At 53.1% G+C, this 20,803-nt stretch overlaps 1 protein-coding gene across 5 annotated transcripts; it reads right to left on the bottom strand.

Moving 5' to 3' along the window:
• Window positions 1–9,569: 9,569 nt before the first annotated feature.
• On the bottom strand, window positions 9,570–19,278 carry LOC113268382 (antizyme inhibitor 2-like). 5 transcript variants are annotated; one of them, XM_057305307.1, is made up of 11 exons: window positions 19,096–19,278; window positions 18,298–18,481; window positions 17,609–17,782; window positions 16,948–17,153; window positions 16,339–16,473; window positions 15,269–15,434; window positions 14,612–14,759; window positions 12,530–12,630; window positions 11,454–11,671; window positions 10,881–10,942; window positions 9,570–9,859 (listed from the first exon to the last, which is right to left on the bottom strand). In XM_057305307.1, exons 1-10 carry the CDS (start codon window positions 19,107–19,109, stop codon window positions 10,918–10,920), a joined length of 1,371 nt encoding a protein of 456 aa, XP_057161290.1. In that variant the 5' UTR covers window positions 19,110–19,278; the 3' UTR covers window positions 9,570–9,859; window positions 10,881–10,917. The 5 variants fall into 5 exon arrangements, with proteins under 5 accessions (XP_057161290.1, XP_057161289.1, XP_057161291.1 ...); XM_057305306.1 differs by having other exon boundaries at window positions 9,570–9,824; XM_057305308.1 differs by having other exon boundaries at window positions 9,570–9,765.
• Window positions 19,279–20,803: the final 1,525 nt, after the last annotated feature.

The raw sequence follows: 20,803 nt of genomic DNA, 5'->3' as shown, positions 1-20,803 counted from the left end.
AATGGCACGATGAATTCTTCTCAGGCTTCAAATCTCTGACTTCTCCTTCTGAGACCAGCCAGGGAAAATTCTGTCTTTAAAGGGCTTCCCTGATCTGGTCCAGCCCACTCAATGTAATCTCTACCTTAAAATCAACTGATAGAGGACCTTACTTACATCTGCAAAAATCTCTTTGCCATATAATGAAACATAATTCTTGAGTTCACATTTTCTCATATTCACAGATTCCGCCCATGTTGCAAGAGATCACACAAAGGTGAAAGCCATGAGAGTCGCCTTAGAATTCTGCCTAACACAGATGTATTTGTAATTTTTATAGATATTGCCATTTTGTCCCCACAGGGGTTGTGCTGAGAGAACGCCCCTCCCCCAGGGATGATGAGCTTGCCTTCTTTTCCCGCGTCACCTAAAGGACGCTATTCAACTTTTGGCTTTCCGCCAATTTGATGGGTGAAAAGTGGAACCTACGTGTATTTCAAATTTGTGGTTATCTTATGAATAAGGCTGAGGATTTCTTCAAAAGCCTCAAAGCCATTGAGAGTTCTTTTTCAGTTGAGCTTCTGGTTTTGAGTCCTAGAAAGGGCTTTCTAACTGTAAAGTCAATCAAAAACCCTCCCATGTTTTCTTCTGATGTTTTTACGGTTTCATGTTTTGATCCACTGGTTCTTGGAACCGGCAGCTTCTCTCATCATTTCCTCAGCAGCGAGTACAAAGCTGGACCCCAAAGGGCTTGCGGATTGGGGTAGAGGAAGAAGCTGCCATGGTGGAACTCTCTAAATGCTGGGCTCCGTGAGCTCTGCCAGAGATCCCAGCCAGCAGAGCTTCCGCTTCCCTTCCTCCAGCACTCATTGTGTCCTAGGGTTGGCCCAGGGGACCCAGAGGTAAGGGGGTCCCTGCCCCGCCTGAAGATCTTCCGGTCTGGGGAGTGAGACAAGCACATGGCCAGAAGAGTCCAGATACAGAATGAAGCTAAGGGCACAAGGGAGGGGGAGGGGGATTCTGGTGAGGGTATTTGGGAAGCTTCAGGGAAGAGTTGGCCTCTGACCCGAGCCTTAAGGAGGGGAAATGTAATGGTGATGATGGGGGGGAGGGGCCCAGCAGGAGCAAAGACAGGGAGATGGGAAAATCAGCCTGAAGTGTAGGCTGGAGAGAAGGATTTAGTGAACCATGAGGTCCTCAAGGGTAAAGACAGGGTATGACTTATCTCCATGCATCAGCCAGAGTTTGATAAATGAAATGAAACAGAAGGGACACGGGTCTTTGAATCCCAGGCTTAATCATTTTTCCTTTACAGTGAGAAGCAAAGACCTCGAAGAAGCCCTTGGCTCTGCCCTCATTCAGCTCAGAACCTGGTCACTCTCTGCACACCACTGCCCCCTAGCGGCAGATCTGGGAGTTCTCCATGACTCTCCTCAGGGGCCAGGTGGAGGCGGAGGGAATCTGGGAACTGAAGGTGGGGAGGAAGCTGAGTGGCATCTCAGAGCTTTGAAAAACCATGAAATCCTAGTCTGAGAACGTCTGAGTCCAACAGGCCCTCAGGGGCCATGTGGCCTGACTTCTTCATTATGTATGGAGAAACCAAGTCTCAATAAGGATGCTGCCAGGGAGTAGAAAGCACCAGCCTCGGTTAAGATTCAAAAAGCCCAGCAAGGGGTGCCTGGGTGGCACAGCGGTTAAGCATCTGCCTTCGGCTCAGGGCGTGATCCCGGCGTTATGGGATCGAGCCCCACATCAGGCTCCTCCGCTAGGAGCCTGCTTCTTCCTCTCCCACTCCCCCTGCTTGTGTTCCCTCTCTCGCTGGCTGTCTCTATCTCTGTCTAATAAATAAATAAATCTTAAAAAAAAAAAAAAAAGCCCAGCAAATCCCAAGCAGGATAAATGAAAAAAAAAAAAAAACACCTAGAAAGGCTCTATATTGTATGATTCCAATTCTAGAACATTCTGCAAAGGCAGAACCATAAAGACAGTGAACCGATCAGTGGTGGCCAGGGGGTTGGGGGGAGGGAGGACGTTTAGGTGGAGCACAGGGAATTTTTAGGGCAGTGAAATTATTTTGTATGATACTATAATGTTGTATTCATGTCATTCTACATTTGACTCAGGTCGTGATCCCGGGGTCCTGGGATTGAGCCCCACCCCCATCAGTTCCCTGCCCAGCAGGAGTCTGCCTCATTCTCTCCATCTGTCCACCCCCCCACCCTGCTCATGCGCACACGTGCGCTCTCTCTCAAATAAATAAAATCTTAAAAAAAAAAAGAAATAAAATACATGACAAAAATGATAACTAAGTCAGGAGGTGAGTAAATGTAATTAAAATTTTTTAAGGTTTTTGTATTGTCTTGGAGTAAATGTGTTGATTAACTCTAGACTTGAATAGGCAAAGTGTGCAGCTTATAACCTCTAAGATAACCAGTAAAACAATAAAAACAGTTACCTCACAAATTAGGTAAGGGTAGCAGAAGTCTCTTCTGGGTGAGGTCTACTATGAAATACACATATTTATTGATAGCATACAAAGTGGATTTAAGACAAGAACTGTCAGGAGTAGAGAGGACACCTGTATAATGATAAATGTATCAAGTCATCAGGAACATACACCAACTTATATACACCTACAAATCAATAAGAAAAATACAATCTAATCAAGTGATGGTTAAAAATATTGGAACAGGCACTTTACAAAAGAGGAAAACCAAATGACCAATAAACATATGAAAAAGTGCTCAACCTCACTAGTAATCAGAGAAATGCAAATTAAGACCACAATAAGATGTCACTACACATTCATCATATTGGGATAACTTCCAGTTTGAACAATGTCATGTACTGGAGATTATACTAGACATACGCACAGGCAAGAAAACATGACTGGTAATAAAGAGAAAAAATAGACAATAGTGTCAGAACCGTAGTGATCCACAAATTGCGGTTAGTAGACAAGAGCTTTAAAATATCTTTGATAATATGTTAAAGAACATAAAGGAAAGACTGACAAAGTGGATAAAAAATAGAGATTGTCGACAAAGAAGTGGAAGGTATTTTTAAAAATAATCAAATATTCTAAAACTGAGAAATACACCTGAAATTAAGAATTTATTGGATATGCTTAACAGAAGACAGAGTACAGCAAGACAAAAGATGGTATTAGCAAACTTGAAGACAGTTCAACAGAAAACACCCATGCTGAAACGCAGCGGGGAGAAAGGGCAAGAACAGAATGTAAGAGATATGCATAGTCCGAAGGTCTAACATTTGTGTAACTGGAATCTTAGAAGGGGAGAAAAGAGAACTGGGACAGAAGCAATATATGAAGTGATGTAACTTACAATTTTCCAAAAATGTTGGAAGATATCAATCCGCAAATTCAAGAAACCTAGTGAAACCCGAGCAGGATAAAGACAAAGAAAACCACACCTAGACATACCATTGTCAACAGCTGAAAACGGAGGCAAAGAGAAAATCTTAAAAGCTAGGTGAAAGAAGACACAACAATAAGATTGAGGTACACATTTCAACAGAAACTATGAATCCAGAAGAAAATGTCATGACATTTTTAAAGTTCAGGAGGAAAAAAAAAACCAACCCTGCTAATCTACAATTCTATTCCAGGGGTAGGGGGAAATCTTTTAAGAATTAAGATGAAATTGGGGCACCTGGGTGGCACAGCGGTTAAGCGTCTGCCTTCGGCTCAGGGCGTGATTCCGGCGTTACGGGATCGAGCCCCACATCAGGCTCTTCCGCATGAGCCTGCTTCTTCCTCTCCCACTCCCCCTGCTTGTGTTCCCTCTCTCGCTGGCTGTCTCTATCTCTGTCAAATAAATAAATAAAATCTTAAAAAAACAAAATAAAACACAAACTTAAAAAAATAAAGAATTAAGATGAAATGAAGACATTTTTATACGCAGAAAAGCCTGGGAAAATACATTGCTGGCAGACCTGTACTATAAGAAATATTAAAGGAAATTCTTCAGACTGATCTCAGATGGAACCACAGATCTTTAGGAGTAATAAAGGGCATTGGGAAAAAAATAGGTGCGTAGGGGCGCCTGGGTGGCTCAGTCATTAAGCGTCTGCCTTCGGCTCAGGGCGTGATCCCGGCGTTCTGGGATCAAGCCCCGCATCAGGCTCCTCCACTGGGAGCCTGCTTCTTCCTCTCCCACTCCTCCTGCTTGTGTTCCCTCTCTCGCTGACTGTCTCTCTCCCTGTCAAATAAATAAATCTTTTTTTAAAAATAGGTGGGTAGGGGCGCCTGGGTGGCTCAGCTGTTGAGCGCCTGCCTTTGGCTCAGGGCGTGATCCCTGCTTTCTGGGATCGAGTCCCACATCGGGCTCCCTGCTCCACTGGGAGCCTGCTTCTCCCTCTCCCACTCCCCCTGCTTGTGTTCCCTCTCTCGCTGGCTGTCTCTCTCTCTGTCAAATAAATAAAATCTTTAAAAAAAAATAGGTGGGTAAATCTAAAATAATTGGTTATCAAACAATAATAGAAATGTCCTATTGGGTTAACAACATACGTAGAATGAATACACAATAATAGCACACCGGGTAGAGGCTATAAATAGCGTTGAACTTGATGTGTCACATGCACAGAGATCCCTAGGCTTCAACTCCCAGAGATCCTGATTCAGGTGCCTAAACGAGGCTCCCCAAACCGCCACATTTAAAGAAACTCCCAGATATTTTTATATAGCCATCCCCCCGGATGCATTTTAAGAAACACTGTGAAGGTGCTGGGGAGCCAGGGAAGGATTTTACAGAGAAATGACAGGACTTTTTCACTCTAGAAAGATCCTTCTGAGGACCGTGGAGGGTGAGTTAGAGGAGCCTGGGGACTGACTCATAAAGGCAGAGAGATGACTCAGGTCTGGCCATCGGGGCAGTGGCCTTGGGATGGGGTGGGGCGCAGAGATGAGAGATGTTCAAACTTCACAAAGCCTTTCCAAATGCCCAACACATATGAATCTTTGGGATTTCAGTATGAGATACCAGAATCCCAGGAAAACTTCAGAAGTTCCTTATATCATACATTATGTCATATTTTTCCTAACACTTTTTGTGTTTTGAAAAATAATGATTGACCATAATAATAATTGGTGAACATTTTTCTGTAAGAGGGCTATACCAAACATTTCAGAGGTTTGCTATTTAAAAACTACATTTTTGAGGTGCCTGGGTGGCTCAGTCGTTAAGTGTCTGCTTTCGGCTTGGGGCGTGATCCCGGAGTCCTGGGATCGAGCCCCATATCGGGCTCCTCTGCTGGGAGCCTGCTTCTTCCTCTCCCACTCCCCCTGCTTGTGTTCCCTCTCTCGCTGGATCTCTCTCTCTCTCTGTCAAATAAATAAATAAATAAATAAATAAATAAAGTCTTTAAAAAAAACACTACATTTTTAAACTACATTTTAATATGTGTTTATTATTATAATGAGCCAAAATGAGAAGATACTATATTTTAATAACATGTAAAAATGATCTCTACCTTATATAGACATTTGACCACAAAACACATTAAAAAGGGGAATGTTAGCTCAAAGCAATGTCGAATAATAATTATTTTTTAAATGGAATGATAAATCATGAATGTTTACTCTTTAAAAGCGCCTCTTAAAATGAAAATTTAAACACATCAAGTATTAGTTGCCCTTGAGCTTTGTTTTTATGATAAATATTTCAGAAGTAGAGACACGTATCTCATTTTGCATTGATGCTGGTTGAATTCAGTGTGTGTCCAAACACAGATTCAAGTTGGGTATTAGGGTACACATCGCTTCCTACAACTTTCCTTTCTTTCAATGGTGGAATATTTTGCTTGACAAAGAACTATAGCCTATAGCAAATAATCAAACCCTGGAGAGCGCCAGCTAACACGATTGGGTTAGTGTTTAAGTAACATGTTGAAACTGCCACTTTAGGGACTTCTTTTGCTTCCAAAAGTGTATTATTTTTTGGAACACCACTCATAGGATCTGCAGAAGGCATGCTCGTAACTGTGTCTACAAACTTGTAAATATTCATTTTATTTATTTGTTTTTCTATTAAAATATTTTATTGACTTATTTATGTATTTGAGAGCGAGCGAGGGAGAGCAGAGAGGGAGAGTGAGAGGGTGAAGCAGACTCCCCCCTGAGCAGGGAGCCCGATGTGGGGCTCGATCCCAGGACCCTGAGATCATGACCTGAGCTGAAGGCAGATGTTTAAACCACTGAGCCACCCGGGTACCTGTAAATATTCATTTTAAACACGTTTAAAAACTTAATCACTTAACACATGCGCAAGAGTGACTCACCATTAGCCACAGACAGGGTCACAAACACACTTATCCCTCGGCAGCAGCTACAAACAAGCCTGAATACACCTCCACCAATTCTCTCCCGCATACTCCTGTCCCCGGTCCCAGAAACACCAATTTTGACCTTTGAGTCCACGCGCCAGTATTTCCTGCTCTCGCTTTGGACAGGTCAGTGAGTTCCTTCAAATCTGAAACCTCTCGATGTTGAAGGTTAAGCTTTAATTGTCACAGGAGAATAATCCTAGCTTTTCCTGCCCCTGGAGGTTGGTGTCACACAAGCCAAGACAGGAGGAGCTCCAAGGACCGAGTGGTCAGCTGTGTGAGTCAGGTGGGGGCTGAGAGAGGCTGCGGACTCCCTGAGAGCGGGTCAATGGCATGACCCTCCCGACAACGTTTGGCTCTGACCGCTGCACTTCTCACGGGCTGGGCGTCAAGGGCTCCATGGGATCTGGAACCTGCCTAAATCTTGCAGAGCCTCAGGGCCTTTGCCGTCCTGTTCCCTCTTCCTGCAGGATCTTTCCCGACCCTCTCAGCCATCAGGTCTCTCCTCCAATGTCATCTCCCAACCACCCTCTCCAGCCACTCTCTCTTTTAATCTCTTCCCAGCACCCAGCACCATTCCTCATCTGGTTTGTTTACTTGTTTAGTATCTGCCTCCCCCACCCCAGCCCCCCAACGGCAGCTCCGCAAGAGCAATACTCTCTCCTGCCTTATTTCCTGCCGAATCCCGGTGCCTAAACACTGTCTTCCGTGAATACTTACTGAGTGAACACCTGAGCGGATAGGGTACACCAAGAGCAGAGGAATTTTAAGGTCACCTCTCTTGACTTCCGTTTTCTCATTTGTCAAAGCCGGTTGGTGGGGAGCAGGGGGCGACGGTGGGGAGGCGCGGGGTGAGAACTCCTATCTCATGCTTTCAACAGGGTGTAGTTGGACCCAGACAGTGAATCCGTGGTGGGCTAAGCAAATCCTGCGCAGTCCGTCTGGGTGCAACACCGCCAATGGCCAGTAGGGGGCAGCAAGTCACTACAGTTGAACGTGACCACACCTGGGGCTCCCAAGACCCAGAACACCTGAGGTTTAATCCCCCAACTGCCAACCTTGCTTATTTTCACCCTCTGGGGTGCAAGACCTTCTTAAACACAGCGTGCACGCCCTGCTGCCCTGAAGGGAGAACACCGACCGGCGTGTGAATTCAAATACCAGCTCTGCAGCTTACCCCTGGTGCCCCAGCTTTGTTTGCTTCTCTAATGTGGGCGTCATCGTGAGCTCACAGGGTCGTTCTGAGTCGCCAGCAGATACGGCTCTGGAAGGACAGTATGTGGGGCCACGAAAGGGCTTTGAGGACTGCAGGGACTTCGGGGTAGCCAGCTGGAGCCTGGACCTGCAGAGACCCCCAGGAGCACCCCATTCTCCAGCCCATCTATGGCCATGGCCACCATGGTACACCTGCACCCACGCAGTGGAACGTGGCTGAAGACCAGCACACCAGATGGCCGGTCTCGCTCTAGACCGACCCCCGCAAACCTTGGGTGGGCCCCGTGCTGGCCATCTGACCCCATTTCACTGGCCCATTCACTCTCCCGCTCTTGTGACTTCCCCACCTCTGCCCTCTCCTCCAAACACCAAGACCCCCTCCTGCCCCCTCCCTCACAGCCCTGACCTTATTTCTTTTTTTCACTAATCAGAAGAGAACTCCACTTTCTCCCAAGGACCTGTGACCCCCGCGGTGTTCCCAGCCTCCCACGGTCCCCTGGGATGTGCAGTCTGAGCTTCCCCCCTCCCAGGTTCAGCTCTTGCGACTGTCTCCTCTCTTCTGCATCTTAATTATCTTCCCTGCTAGCTAGCGAGCAGGCCCAGGAGCCCACAAACTGTAATAGCTCTCATCTTAGAATAAACCTCCTAATAAAGAGATAGAAATTGAAAAAAAATAAAAATAAAAATAAACCTCCTGACCCAACCTGCCCTTCTTCCAGCCACCTTCCCATTTCTCGCTGCTGCCGGTTCGGGCACAACTCCCTGGAGGAGGGGCCCACAGCCACCCTCTCTGGACCCCACTTCCACCAACCGCCCCCTTCCCTTGCACCAGGTCTCTGGTGCAGATCACCAGTGACCTCCTCTTCCCAATCCCACCCTCGGCCCTCACCTCACCCACCTGTGGGCCGTATTGGACAGTCGGGCGTTGCCTCTTTGAAAGGCTTCTTCTCTTGTTTTCTGTGCCTTGTGTCTTCTCTGGCTGGGAGGCCCCAGGGATGTAAAGTCCTCGGGGTGCCGACGCCAACCATGTTCGTTTCCCCCATACTGAGCCCTGGCCCCGAACCCAGGGCTGCTGTGTGACTCCATCTGGCGGTGGCAGAGACCGCTCCAGCCTGACTTGTCAACACTGAGTTCTGGATTTTCAGCCCTCCTAACCTGCTTCTCCTCCCCAGCGTCCCAGTTCATGTACCAGCCGCTCTGGCCAAAAGCCCTGGGGTTGTCCTTGACTCCTCTCCTTGCCCCAGGTACCCCAGCGCGCCCCTCAGCCGATCCTCCTGACACAACCTGTCCACCGTGTCCCGAACTGGCCACTTGTCACCACCAACACCCTGACCGCCCATCGTTTCCCCAAACTGGCAGGAGGCCCTCAGATTCCCAATGCCTGGACCTGCTCAAACCCTCCAGGCTTTTCCCTCCAGCGCCCAGGAAAGTCGAAGCCCTGCCTTCCCATGAGGCCTGACAAATCACCCCCCAGCCCTCCCCCTGCCTCCTCTCCCGACACTGCCCCTCACTCACTCTGCTCACCCGGCCGCCTTTGTTGTTGTTGTTAACAGTCTCCATCCCTGGCATTGGACTTGCGGTTTGCTATGCCTGGGACTCTGACCCAGTGACCACACAGCCTCTCTCTGCCCTCAGGTCTCTGCTCCCGTGCTCCCCCTCGGACTGGCTACCGCCTCCTTCTGCCTAAAATAGCGTATCTTCCTTTATTCACTACCCTCTGCCTCTGCTTTATCATTCCTCATAGCAGGTACTTTGTTGTATACGTGCTATGTGCTTGCTCACGCTGTCTCTTTTCCCAACTGGAAGGTAAGCTCCGAGAGCCTGGGTTTTCGTTGTGTGTTACTGTGCCTAGAACATTCCAGACACACACTAGCCCTCAGATTCCTGCTGAGGGAACGGATAGATGGTGGATGGGTGGATGGATGGGGGGATGGGTGGATGGATGGAGGGATGGAGGGATCAATGGATCCGTGGGTGGATCGAAGAAGGGAGGGATAACCACAATTACAGCATCAGAGGACGAAACACAAACACAACACACACCCTCATGTCTTGCATCTGATTAAACTTTCTACTTTCCCTAAAGCCCACTTAGGTTTGTGCTTCCAGACTCTTCGGAGGGCAGAGTTCAGGCAGTGGGAGGAGATGAACTGGGAACAGGCTGCAGGCTGTCTGAGACCTCTGGCTTCCTGGCGTGGCCTCTGGAGTCCGTCCCTTCTCACGTATCTGGGGGATAATTCGCCTTAGTCGGGGGATGCTGGGAGATTCCTCCGGTGTTAGCGGAGCTGAGGAGACAGCAGCAAGATGGGTGGGGCTGAATCTGGGGGACAGACAGGACAATCACGGAGGTGGGGGGTCAGCAAACGTCTCCTCAGAAGACGCTTAACAAGGACACAGGACACAGGAGGTGGGCGGCTTCGGCCTCTGGGCCCGCACATGCCAAAGGAACGCGGTAGTCATCCTGACGTCTCCCTGCCCTCGCCTCTGCCGACCTCCTTCCCTGTAGGACTCGCTTTCTTTTTGAGCTCAGAGCTCCCCACATACTGTTTTGTAGTTTCAGCAGGTCTAGAAGACACACAGTAGCACCCACCCTATTTTGGAGTTGGCTGTTTTCACACCCTATCCATCCAACCTCCCAGTCTGGGGGCTTCCAAGACCGAGGCCAGGTCTGCACACCCACAGGGCTGGCCCATTAGCTGTGTGGTCAGAGGCTACGCCTGCTTCCTGAGAAACCCCAGACTCTGGGGCAGTGGGGGGGGGTCTCTGAGTGGGCCAGGCCTGGGACCGGGAGCAGCCAGAGGCAGGGCCCTGGACATGAACTGAGGGGGAATCCCTGCCTAGGGATTTGCATTATTGGACTTACTCCTCTCCACAACCCTGTGAGGGGGATACTAATATCCGAGGGGAAACTGAGGCACTGACACCCCTGCCGGTGTGTGGGGAAGCCTGGAGTCACTCCAGGCCGGTCTGAGCCAGTGTTCTCACCACGAGTGGGGGGGGGGGGCATAGCTCACACAGACTTTCCTGCATCAGCACAGGGGTCACTAACTGAACGGAAGGAAGGTACTGGTCAGGGCAGGCCGCCTCACATCCAGGACATAGCCTTCGAGGGGCACTTGCTGTCGGGGTACAAGGTTCTCAGCCCTCCCCGACCAGGGTCTGGGGCATAAGGAGCAAGGAGGATGGGGGCGGCAGCCTGAGGGGCTAACCTAGACTTCAGTCAGGCCCGCTCTGGGAGAAAACCAGTTTTGAACATTGAAAGTTGCCTCATCAAACACTCAATGCCCAAACCTTGGCCTCCCCCTTGTCCCCCCCACCCCGCTTTTCCCCACGTGGCATACCAAGACGTCGGGAGCACCTCCACGGCCACCTCCCAACCTAAGGTGCTGCCCCCAGCAGGCTCCTGTGGAAGGGATGTGCCAGTAAAGGAAGGTTCTAGAACTCCCTCCCCACCGGGGGCGGGGGGGGGCTGAGCCCTAGGTGGAGCAGAGAGGGGACCCTGGGGCCGAGCCTGTGAGGGACCCTGAAGCTGGTAGGGAAGGGACATCTGAGAAGGAAACTGGGGAGTGGTTGCAGACAGAGCAGAGTGGGGGCCTGGCCAAGGGACTGAGGGTCAGCTGGGGCCACAAGGCTGCCTGATTCTGCCCCCGAAGGTGTGCACACCTCAGAGCTGGCAGAGCCACCCAAGGGGCTACCTTGGGCTTACCCGGGAAGCAGCTATAACAGGGTCAACACCAAAGGCAGAAGCCAGTGTCAAAGGTCAGTCAGACACTTTGGGTTTTGCTGGGGCTGGTGGGGGAAGCCGGGTGTTTTTTGGGCCTGGGACTGCAGAGCTTAGCCACATTCTCCGTGCCAAACTCAGATCCTGATGAGATCCCCTCAGTGCCCTGCCCCTCCTCTCCCCCTCCGGACACCTGAGCTTGGGGTCCATGGCATAGCAGACGGAGGCGGGCAGGAAGCCGTTGAAGGTGGAGCTCATGGTGGTGGTGTAAGCGCCCATGGAGGGGAAGACAAGCCAGTCACCCACATCCAGCTCGGGCATCGTCACCTCCCCTGGCAAGAGCTTGTCAAAGGCATCACATGTGGGACCATAGAGGGTACAGGGGAAGAGGGGCGGCTCTGAGCCGAGCTCCTACAGGGAGCAAAGAGCAGAGACTCAGAAAGGGAAGAGCCCCAGCGGGTCCCCCCAGCCCCCTCCCCGGGCCAGCCGGGCACGCCCACAGGGTCCCAGCGGGAAGGCACCCACTCGGACACTTATCAGCCACCCACCGTGACCCATGAAGGCGTGGTCCGCTGTGCCAGGCACTGTTCTCAACCCTGTCCTCACGGGGTTTATAGTCTAGTGACACAGCCCCGCCCTGCCCATGCACAAGTGCGGGCCCAGATGGGACCTCAGTTGTCCCTGTACAATGGGAAGATTTTATTCCATAGCCACTCAACATACTGGCCTCATGGTTGGCAGCCGCTGGAGTCACCTGGGGAGTTTTCACACAGGACTGACGCCAGGCTTTCAGCCCACTTGGGATTCTGGTTTCAGCCGTCTGGGGCATCGCCTGGGCATTAGGGTCTCTTAAAGCTCCCCAGGTGACCCACTGTGGAGCCAAGTTTGAGAATCTCTCCTTCCTAAGTCCCCTGCACCGCCAGCATGTACGGATTCTGGAAACAACCTGTACGTGCAGAGATGCACGTGGAAACACACAGAGCCGAGCAGATGTGCATGCACACCTGCACAGACTCACGTACCTACACGCCCCCCTACCTGCGCCGGTGTACGTCGGCAGCCCCCCCCAGAAGTGCCTATGCAGGTGCACACGGACACCCGTGTGCCTGTCCCTGAACACGCACGCGGCATGGCAATCTGCAAAGCCATCGACAGTCTGAGCTCCTTCACCTCCCCACCTGCCACGGTGATCCCTGCCTCTCGGGACTGGAGGCTGCAGGCCGTGGCCCGGAGACTAGGAACCCCTGAGCCACACTGGGGCCCCCTTACCTTCACCACAATGGGCATCTTGGGGACAGGCTCCCTGGAGAAGATGCGGAAGATGCCGTAGTGACCCTCATTGAGGTAGTACAGCAGCTTGCGGTGGCCTCCTGGGAGCGGGGGGAGGGCGGCAGTGAGGTGCACGTGGCCAGTCTCAGCACTGACCCTCCACGCCCAAGTGTGGAACCCTCGGGAGGGGTCCCGATCCGCAGCCCAGCGCCGGAGAACTCCTGCTCTCTGCTCCAGGAGCTTTCCTGACCCCATGCCAGGTTGGGGCCTGTCCTCTGGGCTCCCGCTGTCCCCTCTGGACAGCAGGCTTACCTGCCTCACCCCTTCCTGCCCTCGAAAACCACACTGGAGTCTCCCACCCTGGCTTTTTGCTCGCTCCTTCTGCTCCTGCCCCAGCTGGGTGCTTCCCCACCGGCCCCGCGAGGCACTCCAGGCCCCCTGTTTCTAGGGAATTGTGAGTAAAAACTTCTCCCTTTGGGACAGTGCTTTCCATGTCCGCATGTTACCTGGTGCAAACGGACCTCGACACATTTAAAACGAGCGCCAGACTCTGACGTGCGCGGAGTGGAGTAGGAAATCCCTCCCTCCACCGAAATACTCCGCCTCGAATCGCGTTGCTGAAGTAAGCGTGCGGAGACCTTCTCATTGCCCCACCGCACTCCTGGTGCCTATGAAGCTGAGGTCACCTATGATCCCGAGATCCTTCAGACGTGACCTACTACCGAGCCAGTTTCTTCACAACCACTTAATCCACATAATCTAAACTTGGGATTATACACAGGCATTCCAGCTACTGCTTAGATGCTCGCATCTTTCTGAATATTGTATTCCCCCCCGCCCCGGGTCTTCTTCCCACCATCTTCTCCCTGGTGTCAGTCACCCCTTCTCCTCCCCACTCCCGCAGCTGCCATTACTGATCCTGTCTCCAGCGACCCCAGCCCCAGGTGTCCTAAGCCACTTCGCCATGACATCCTAGAGGCTGAGAGCTCAGCGAGCACACCAGCATTTCAGGCCAGGCAGACGGGGGCCCTGCCGTACCCCTAACCAGCCGTGCCGTGTGGACAAAGCCCTTCCTCTCCCCGAGCTTCAGTATTTCCACCTGTAACGTGGGAGCGACCCAAAACTACCCCCCCAGGATTGTTGAGGAGAAGTGAGACAAAAATAGGTATTTCACCCAGAATAGAGACTTAATTATTAGCAGCTCTTATTATTTGGAAATAAAAATAATAAGCCCCAAATCCTTCTAACCTGGACTTCTGTTAACGCTGGCTACCGTCCTGTGCTGCATATCACAATAGTCTCTAACAACACACTTTGTGGGGAAATGAAATCCGTTGACACAAGCGCCTTTGGGATTAAAAGCTGTGGGCCAGCATGTGTCACAAGGGTAAGGGAGGAGATTAACGGGATTTATAAATATTTATACGTCAGTTATCACGGAGCCACAGAATAGAGTGGTGAGATCTTTTCGTACTCTCTATCTCGTCATGAAATTGAGTTTCTGGTTAGTTCACTGTGTGAGAACAGCCACCCCAGCCCATCCCTGATGCAGAAATAGCAATCAAAAAACTCTCCCATGATGGTCGACCTCAATTGTCAGAAGGTTTCCTGTCACCCTCTAGATGTCACCCTTAACCTGCAGGCCCCCGCAATGACACTCTTGCCTTCCTGTATTTGTTCTAAGAATTTGTATCGACTCGGTGTATTTTTCGTTATAATAATCTGCACCTGCTAGAAAGCACTTGCTGGAAGAATTTCAAACGCCCGTTGGCAGCACAGTGGTGTCTGTGGCCTCATGAGCGGTGTTCTGTGACTTTGCCTCCATAAATGCCATATAAATGCCTGGGCTGCTCAGCAAGGGTAAGGACTTGGTCTGGGTTCTCTGCCTCCCAGTCGGCTTGAGAACGACTGAATGGTGATACTGACAGGTTCATTCTCATACCCGATTCACAGCTTGTCTCTCACTAATTAGGCACTGGGGGTGGAGCCCAGAACTTCTGTCCGTCCTCTTCCCCAGGGCCTGAAGACGGCTGCAGGGTGCCCCCCCCCCCCCCCCCCCCCGCCCAGTGCTGGCCCACCCACCAGGCTGCAGCACAGCCTTCTTGGCAATGATGTTGACAGCGGCCATGCAGGCGGACGCGGCGTAGAAGCGCCCCGGCTCCGCGATGATCTCCACACCGCTTCCCACGGGGAAGTCCTGGGCCAGCACAGCATTGATCACTCTCGCCATCTGCAGAGACAGACCCAGACCCTAATAGGACCTACGTGGGGGGCATTGCCTGCGCCATCCCCCTTCGTTCCTATAATAGCACCGTGGGGAGGTGTTACCATCCCCACTTTGCTAGGGAGGAAACAGAAACTGCGGCCCAGAGAGGAGAAGTCACTTGTCCAAGGACACACAGCAAGTGTATAGGCTGTGGACCGGGAGGGGTCTGAGTTCGGACCCCCGGAAATCAATACATGGTCAGCCAAGATGGGCTGTTCCCTGGGTCGGGGGCATAGTGAACTTCCACCTGACGGCAGGTCACGCACGGACAGCAAGTAACATGTCTGCGCTCACACAGGCTCACATGGGCACACGGGCCACGTGCATAGAGTCAGACAAAGACCTCTCAACAAAGACAAATCCCAGCTACACGCATGCACACGACTCGGTGACAAGAGCTCCCCCTACATAGGAGCGCACGCACACATTGTCCCCGACCCCAGCCCAGGCTCCCTCTCGTCCTCCTCTCTGACCTCCTCAAACTTAGGCTTTAAGCCCTCCTCTCCCGGGAAGCCCCCTCCGATGTCCAGGAGGCTCATGTCGTGCCCGGAGGCCCGGCCCATCTCGAACACGCGCCGGCAGTCAGCGAGGGCCTGGGTGAAAGAGTGCGCCGTCTGGCAGTTCGAGCCCACGTGGAAGCTGGACGCAGGTCAAGTGCAACGTGGAGAAACACACACGGGAAAGTAAGGGGGACACTCCGAAATGCCAACGCGGGTAAAACGCGGGGACCAGCGTGGATACACACACCGGGACACACGTGAGGAAGGCGGCCGCACAAATACGCAGCCCTGGATTTATGTGTGGGTGTCCTGGGAGACGCACACGCTGCCTGTGACCGGCCTTGAGTTGGGGTGCTCACGGTCATAGGGCAGTCACTTCTCTCAGCTGCCGCCTCCCAGTGCCCCCATTGCAGGGCTCCCCTTCCCCTCCTTAGAGGCCGTGTGATGAGAACCCCAAATTCCCTCCCCCACCCCCCGCAAGCAGGCGGGCTGAGGAACCAATCAGGGCCAGGTAGCGGGAGGCGAGGGAGGCCCTCAGCTCAGGTGCAGAGTTTAAGGGGTGCCAAAATACTGAGCCATCAAGGTAAATAGCATTTAGTAGTGTGATATTTTTAAGAAGCAAAATTGATGCATGTTTTCCCCAACGGGTAAAACACAGAAATTTTAAATAAAGGCAAAACTGGTAACAGTGATTGGACCCCAAGGCAAAAGGAAAAGTCAGGAATTCCAATCCTTTTTCTTTAAAATTTTTATATTTTCCTCATCATGGATTTTTTACATTGATGTTGATTTTTTAGATATTGCATCAAGATGTTATTTATCTAGAGTACTAAGGTTTTTTTGGCACCCCCTTACATTTTTCACCCAAGGCGGGTGCCTTCTGGCCCTGCCCGAGTCCCAGGTAACACCCAGCTTCTTTGCTGAGGACAAACGGAGCATCTTAAGGCCCAGAGGGGCCACGGCTGACCAGAGGGCAAAGACTGGGAATTGGCAGTGCACACCAGGACCCCTGCTTCCCGGGCAGGGAAAACCAGCGCCCTCACCTGGCTCCGACCACCGCCAACCCCAGGGCCCTGGCAGACTGGAGCAGGTGTTCACACACCTCCAGGGTGGCCCCGAACTTGGCGCTCAGGGGGAATGAGCTCTCGCTGTCCTGGGTCCACAGCCGGAGGACCAGCCTGGGAAAGGGTGCGAAAGATGCCAGCGGTTCTTAGCCGTGCGAGCTCCGAGGCCTGGAAACTTCACCCCGCCTACCCCCCAATCTCTCCCACCTTCCCAGAGGCCCCCTGCCTCGTTCCTCTGGACTGAGTCCCAAGGAATGGAAACACTCACCACTTAGAGACTTCTGACCAAGCAAGAAAAAACAGGAAAGTGATAAAATTATAAATACACCTTCTGTAGGCCTCTGTGTTACAGGATCAGAGATGTTAAATAACCTTCCCAAGACCACACAGCATGTGCCCATGAATCGGCCTCCCTGACTCCAGCGTGAGTGCATCGGCCTAGACCTCCTGTGCTTGAACCTCTCCCGGGTCACCTCATCTGGTGCGCAGATGGTTGCAGAGGCCCAACTCCTCCGGCAGAGGCCCCAGGCTTGCCGTCCCTCGCCCCACCTGTCTCCCCACCTGCCTGCACCACCCTGCCGATCTCACCTGGCCTCGGGGTGGTGCTTGGCCACCTTGGTCAGCTCCTCCTCGCTGTCGAAGGTCAGGAGCCGCACCCCCCGGCGGGCAGCGTACTGGATGTGGGAGACAGGCTTGCAGGGGTTGGCGTAGATGATGCGTGAGGGGGCCACGCCCAGGCCCAGCACCTGTTCCAGCTCCACCTGGCACGGGGGACAGTCAGGGGCTGCCTCCCTCTGGGCCCAGAAAGCCGGGGCACGAGCAACAAACAAGTGAGGGGCCGCCCTTGACCGAACCCATCCTCTGCACCTGGCACGGCGTTGGGCATGTCTGTGCCGCTTAGGCTTCTAGACGACCGTCAGGAAAGCAGAGTTGGCCCCATTCTAAAGAGGAAGAACCTAGGGTGTGCGTGAAATGTCTGTGCCGGGACAGGAACGGGGCCTGTGCTCAAAGCCTGTGCCCCTCGGCTCACTGGCTCCCGTCACCTGCCCCCGTCACGCGGCCCAGCAGCAGGTCGACCCCCCTCCCCATAGTTCATTCATTTCTTCCTTCAAAATCAAGTGAGTATTTCCTGTGTTGGCCACTGTCCCAGGTGCCGCAGGCCCCACTCCCAGATCCCCGGCGGCTGGCCGCTACCCCCAGGACGTGTCAGGCCCGCGAGTGAGGCCCCCGGCAGCGGGCACGGGCTCACCTGGCTGGCGCAGTCGAAGCCGGTGCCCAGGGTGGCCAGGACGCGCAGCACCCAGTTGCTGCTGTTGCACTTCACCGCGTAGAAGGGTGAGACCCGTGGCAGGGCGCGGCGGAAGGCCTGATGGCGGCTGGCCAGCACGCCCAGGTCGGCGACCATGAAGGGGTCTCGGTGGTCCTGCCAGGGCCGGGGAAGAGGGAGGGGAGGCTGCGTGGTGGGTGCCTCACTTAGCCTTCACAATGACTCTATGTGTTCAGTACTAGAGCTACTGCCATCTTACAGACGGGGCAACGAGGGCTCAGACATGGGAAGTCACTGGCTCAAGGACGTACAGTGAGAACGTGGCAAAGACAGGCTATGACCCCAGATCTTCTAACTCTTCGAGCAGCGAGACGTGAGGGCCACAATGATCTTTGTGGATCAAAGCAGGGGCAAGACAGCTCCAACCCTCAACTACACAAACCGGCGCTGGGCAATTACAATTCCACGTGGGGATGGGAGGTACGAGAAGGGGACAGAGGAACTACTCCATGACCCCCAGCAGAATCCAGCTTTGGAATAAGACCTAGTAAATGGAGCTATAGAACCACGAAACAGTCTTATTTCTCGTCCACCAAAGTAGGGACTGAGACTCGCCCTCTCTGCTCCCTACTCCCTTCCACCCTCACCCCTCCCTCCTTCTCCCTCCATACTGAATCAGAGAGCTCCTGGATCTTCTTCAGGACCACCTGCCAGGCGGATTCCCCAGGCCCCAGCGCGATGAGCTCCTCTGGCCATGTGCTTCCAGGGGGTCCTTGACTCCCCTTCGGGTTCCCAAGGGGGACGTTCATCCCCGACACTCCAACAGATCCCTCCAGCAGGCACGGTCCTGGTGTCCTGGAAAGGTTTTGCTCTCAGGATCTAGCCTGCTCCCTTCTCCCAGCTCCCTGCAAGCCCCAGGGGCCAGAGTTCCCCGGGCCAGTCAGTCCTCGGCCCTCCCATTCACCCAGAGAGCTCCATGGAGCCCTAGTGAATTTTCCCATCTGTAGGATGGGCCACTGGCCTGGTCCAGCCTGCTTCAGAGACATGGTGGGAGACGGAGCAGATGGACACACCGTGCATATGGAGTAGAAGATTGGCGTCCTTTTCTAGGCTCCTTCACACACATGTCCCCACCCACAAGTGAGAAAGCAGAGGCACAGAAAGGGTAAGCGAGGAGTTCAAGATCTTCAGATTACGAGATTTAGAGTTAGGGCCTAGGACATGATCCAGTCCGACACCCCCACTTTACACACAGGGACAGGAGGAGAAGGGAGGAGACTGGCCCAAGGTCACTAGCTGGTCAGTGGCTGGGCTAGGACTGGCACTTGAGCTCCCTAGAGCAGACACGGGAGCCACTGTTGGCCACACACCCCCAAGACGGAAGTGAGGGCAGCCCGCAGTCGAAGTCTGTCTGTCTGTTTCAGCAGTTAGGACAGCACCCCTGGTCCCCACTCCACACCCGGACTCACTTGGCGTCCGTCATGACCTGTTTCTTCAGGCACAGTGCAGGGGACTGGGATCTATGGTGTCCTGGGCTTCGGGTGAATTCCTGCAGGAAGAGCGCAGCTCAGCCCAGAGCTCAGGGGCTGTCCCACCCAACCTTAGCGCCCCCCGCCCCCGGCACTCTCAGCCTCAGCCTCCCAGGCCTGGAGAACAAGCCTTCCTAGGTCACCCACGTGGCAGCCCGCAGGGCTCCTGTTATTAAGCAAGTTATTAAGTTATTAACTCCTGTTAATAAGCAAACACCAGCAAGGCCCAGAGTAGAGGGACCCTGGAAGCCCTGCCATCCACTGTTCCCACTTCACGGATGGAAAACCGTGAGGCCCAAAGGTCCTCCGATGACTCAGCAGACCAGGAGGGGAAGCAAACCAGGACCTCAGACTTCAATCAGGAGCCGGTTCCAACCACCTCAGACCCTGAGCTCGTCTCCCCCGGCGCTGGCGCTGCGTCTCCGCTCTCCACCACAGGTTTTAACGTCTCACTGGAAGTTTCAAAGGTGAAGCCGTCTATGTCACTTGGTATCCAGGCATATCCTGTCCCTTACCCTCTCCCCACTCCCTCTTGATGTGGCCTTCTGAGGTCTCACCAGGTCACCTGCGGACCCTCCCAGGCTGAAGCCACCACCTTGGAGCGGCCCCACCTCTGGGATGTCAGCTGTCACCTCCTGCTTCCACCCCACCTCCATGCTGTGACCCAGAGCCTCCCCTGCCTGCTCCGAGAAGGAAGACCAGTGCGGAGCCCGCTAGTGCCCGACCTCTCTGCCAGCCCTGCCCCACATTCTTGTTGCTTGAGACCTTCCGCCTTGCACACCTCCCAGCAGGAGCCCATGCCCCCACCCCTACCCCATCTCCCCCAGGCTCTGGGGGCTTAAAAATCTAGGAAGGGACAACAGGAAGAGCCTGGATTTGAGGAGGTTGGGAGGGGTCAAGGGAACCTTTAGAGGCCTCATGAACTCCATCTGTAAAATGGTGGACAGGAGATCTGTGATTCCACACAAGATGGTAAAGTCCGTGGCTTTTACAGAGACTCCAGCCCACTCCCGCCCCAGACCGATTCGGGTAGAAGCCACTTCCAGCTCAGCTTCTCACATGCTCTACGACTCTGGGCAGCTGGCCTCCTTTCTAGAACGTCCCGGTCATCATCTGCAAGATGGGGGTGACAGCCCCCTCTGCATCACAGCGTCCCTGCAAGATGAAATGAGAGGACACTGCAAGGAGTTCAGCAAGGGCCAGCACATTCTAGGAATCCTGAGGACAGCTCAGCAATGGCCAAGAGTACTAAGCCCTAAGTAAGTCTCAGGCATTATGTGAAGCACTTTCTGTGGGTGAATCATTGAATCTTCAGAGCAACTCACGAGGCGGCTTCTCCCCAGCTATATACTTGTGGGACATGGGACAACAGAAATCTGCGCCAGGCGGGCAATCCCTCAAGGACTGCAACCTTAATCCCAGGACAAGCTCAGTACCTGGATTAAGATGGGCCACAAGCCCGGGTGAGTCACCTGCCTGATGTATAGTGACATCGCCAGCCTGGGGCAGGAACCGCTGACACCTTGTCCTACGCCGAGGGGTAGGGGCTACAGGGCCATCCGCCTGACCCCAACTTGTTGGCTTCAGGCACATCTGTACAGATAGAGCTGATCCACCCAGATCGCCATGAAGCAGGGGAGCCCTACGA

The sequence above is a fragment of the Ursus arctos genome, unplaced genomic scaffold (assembly GCF_023065955.2).
Source record: "Ursus arctos isolate Adak ecotype North America unplaced genomic scaffold, UrsArc2.0 scaffold_32, whole genome shotgun sequence".
NCBI lineage: Eukaryota > Metazoa > Chordata > Mammalia > Carnivora > Ursidae > Ursus > Ursus arctos.
Note: the sequence above shows the minus strand (reverse complement) of the source record. Positions and strands in the feature narration are given on the sequence as shown.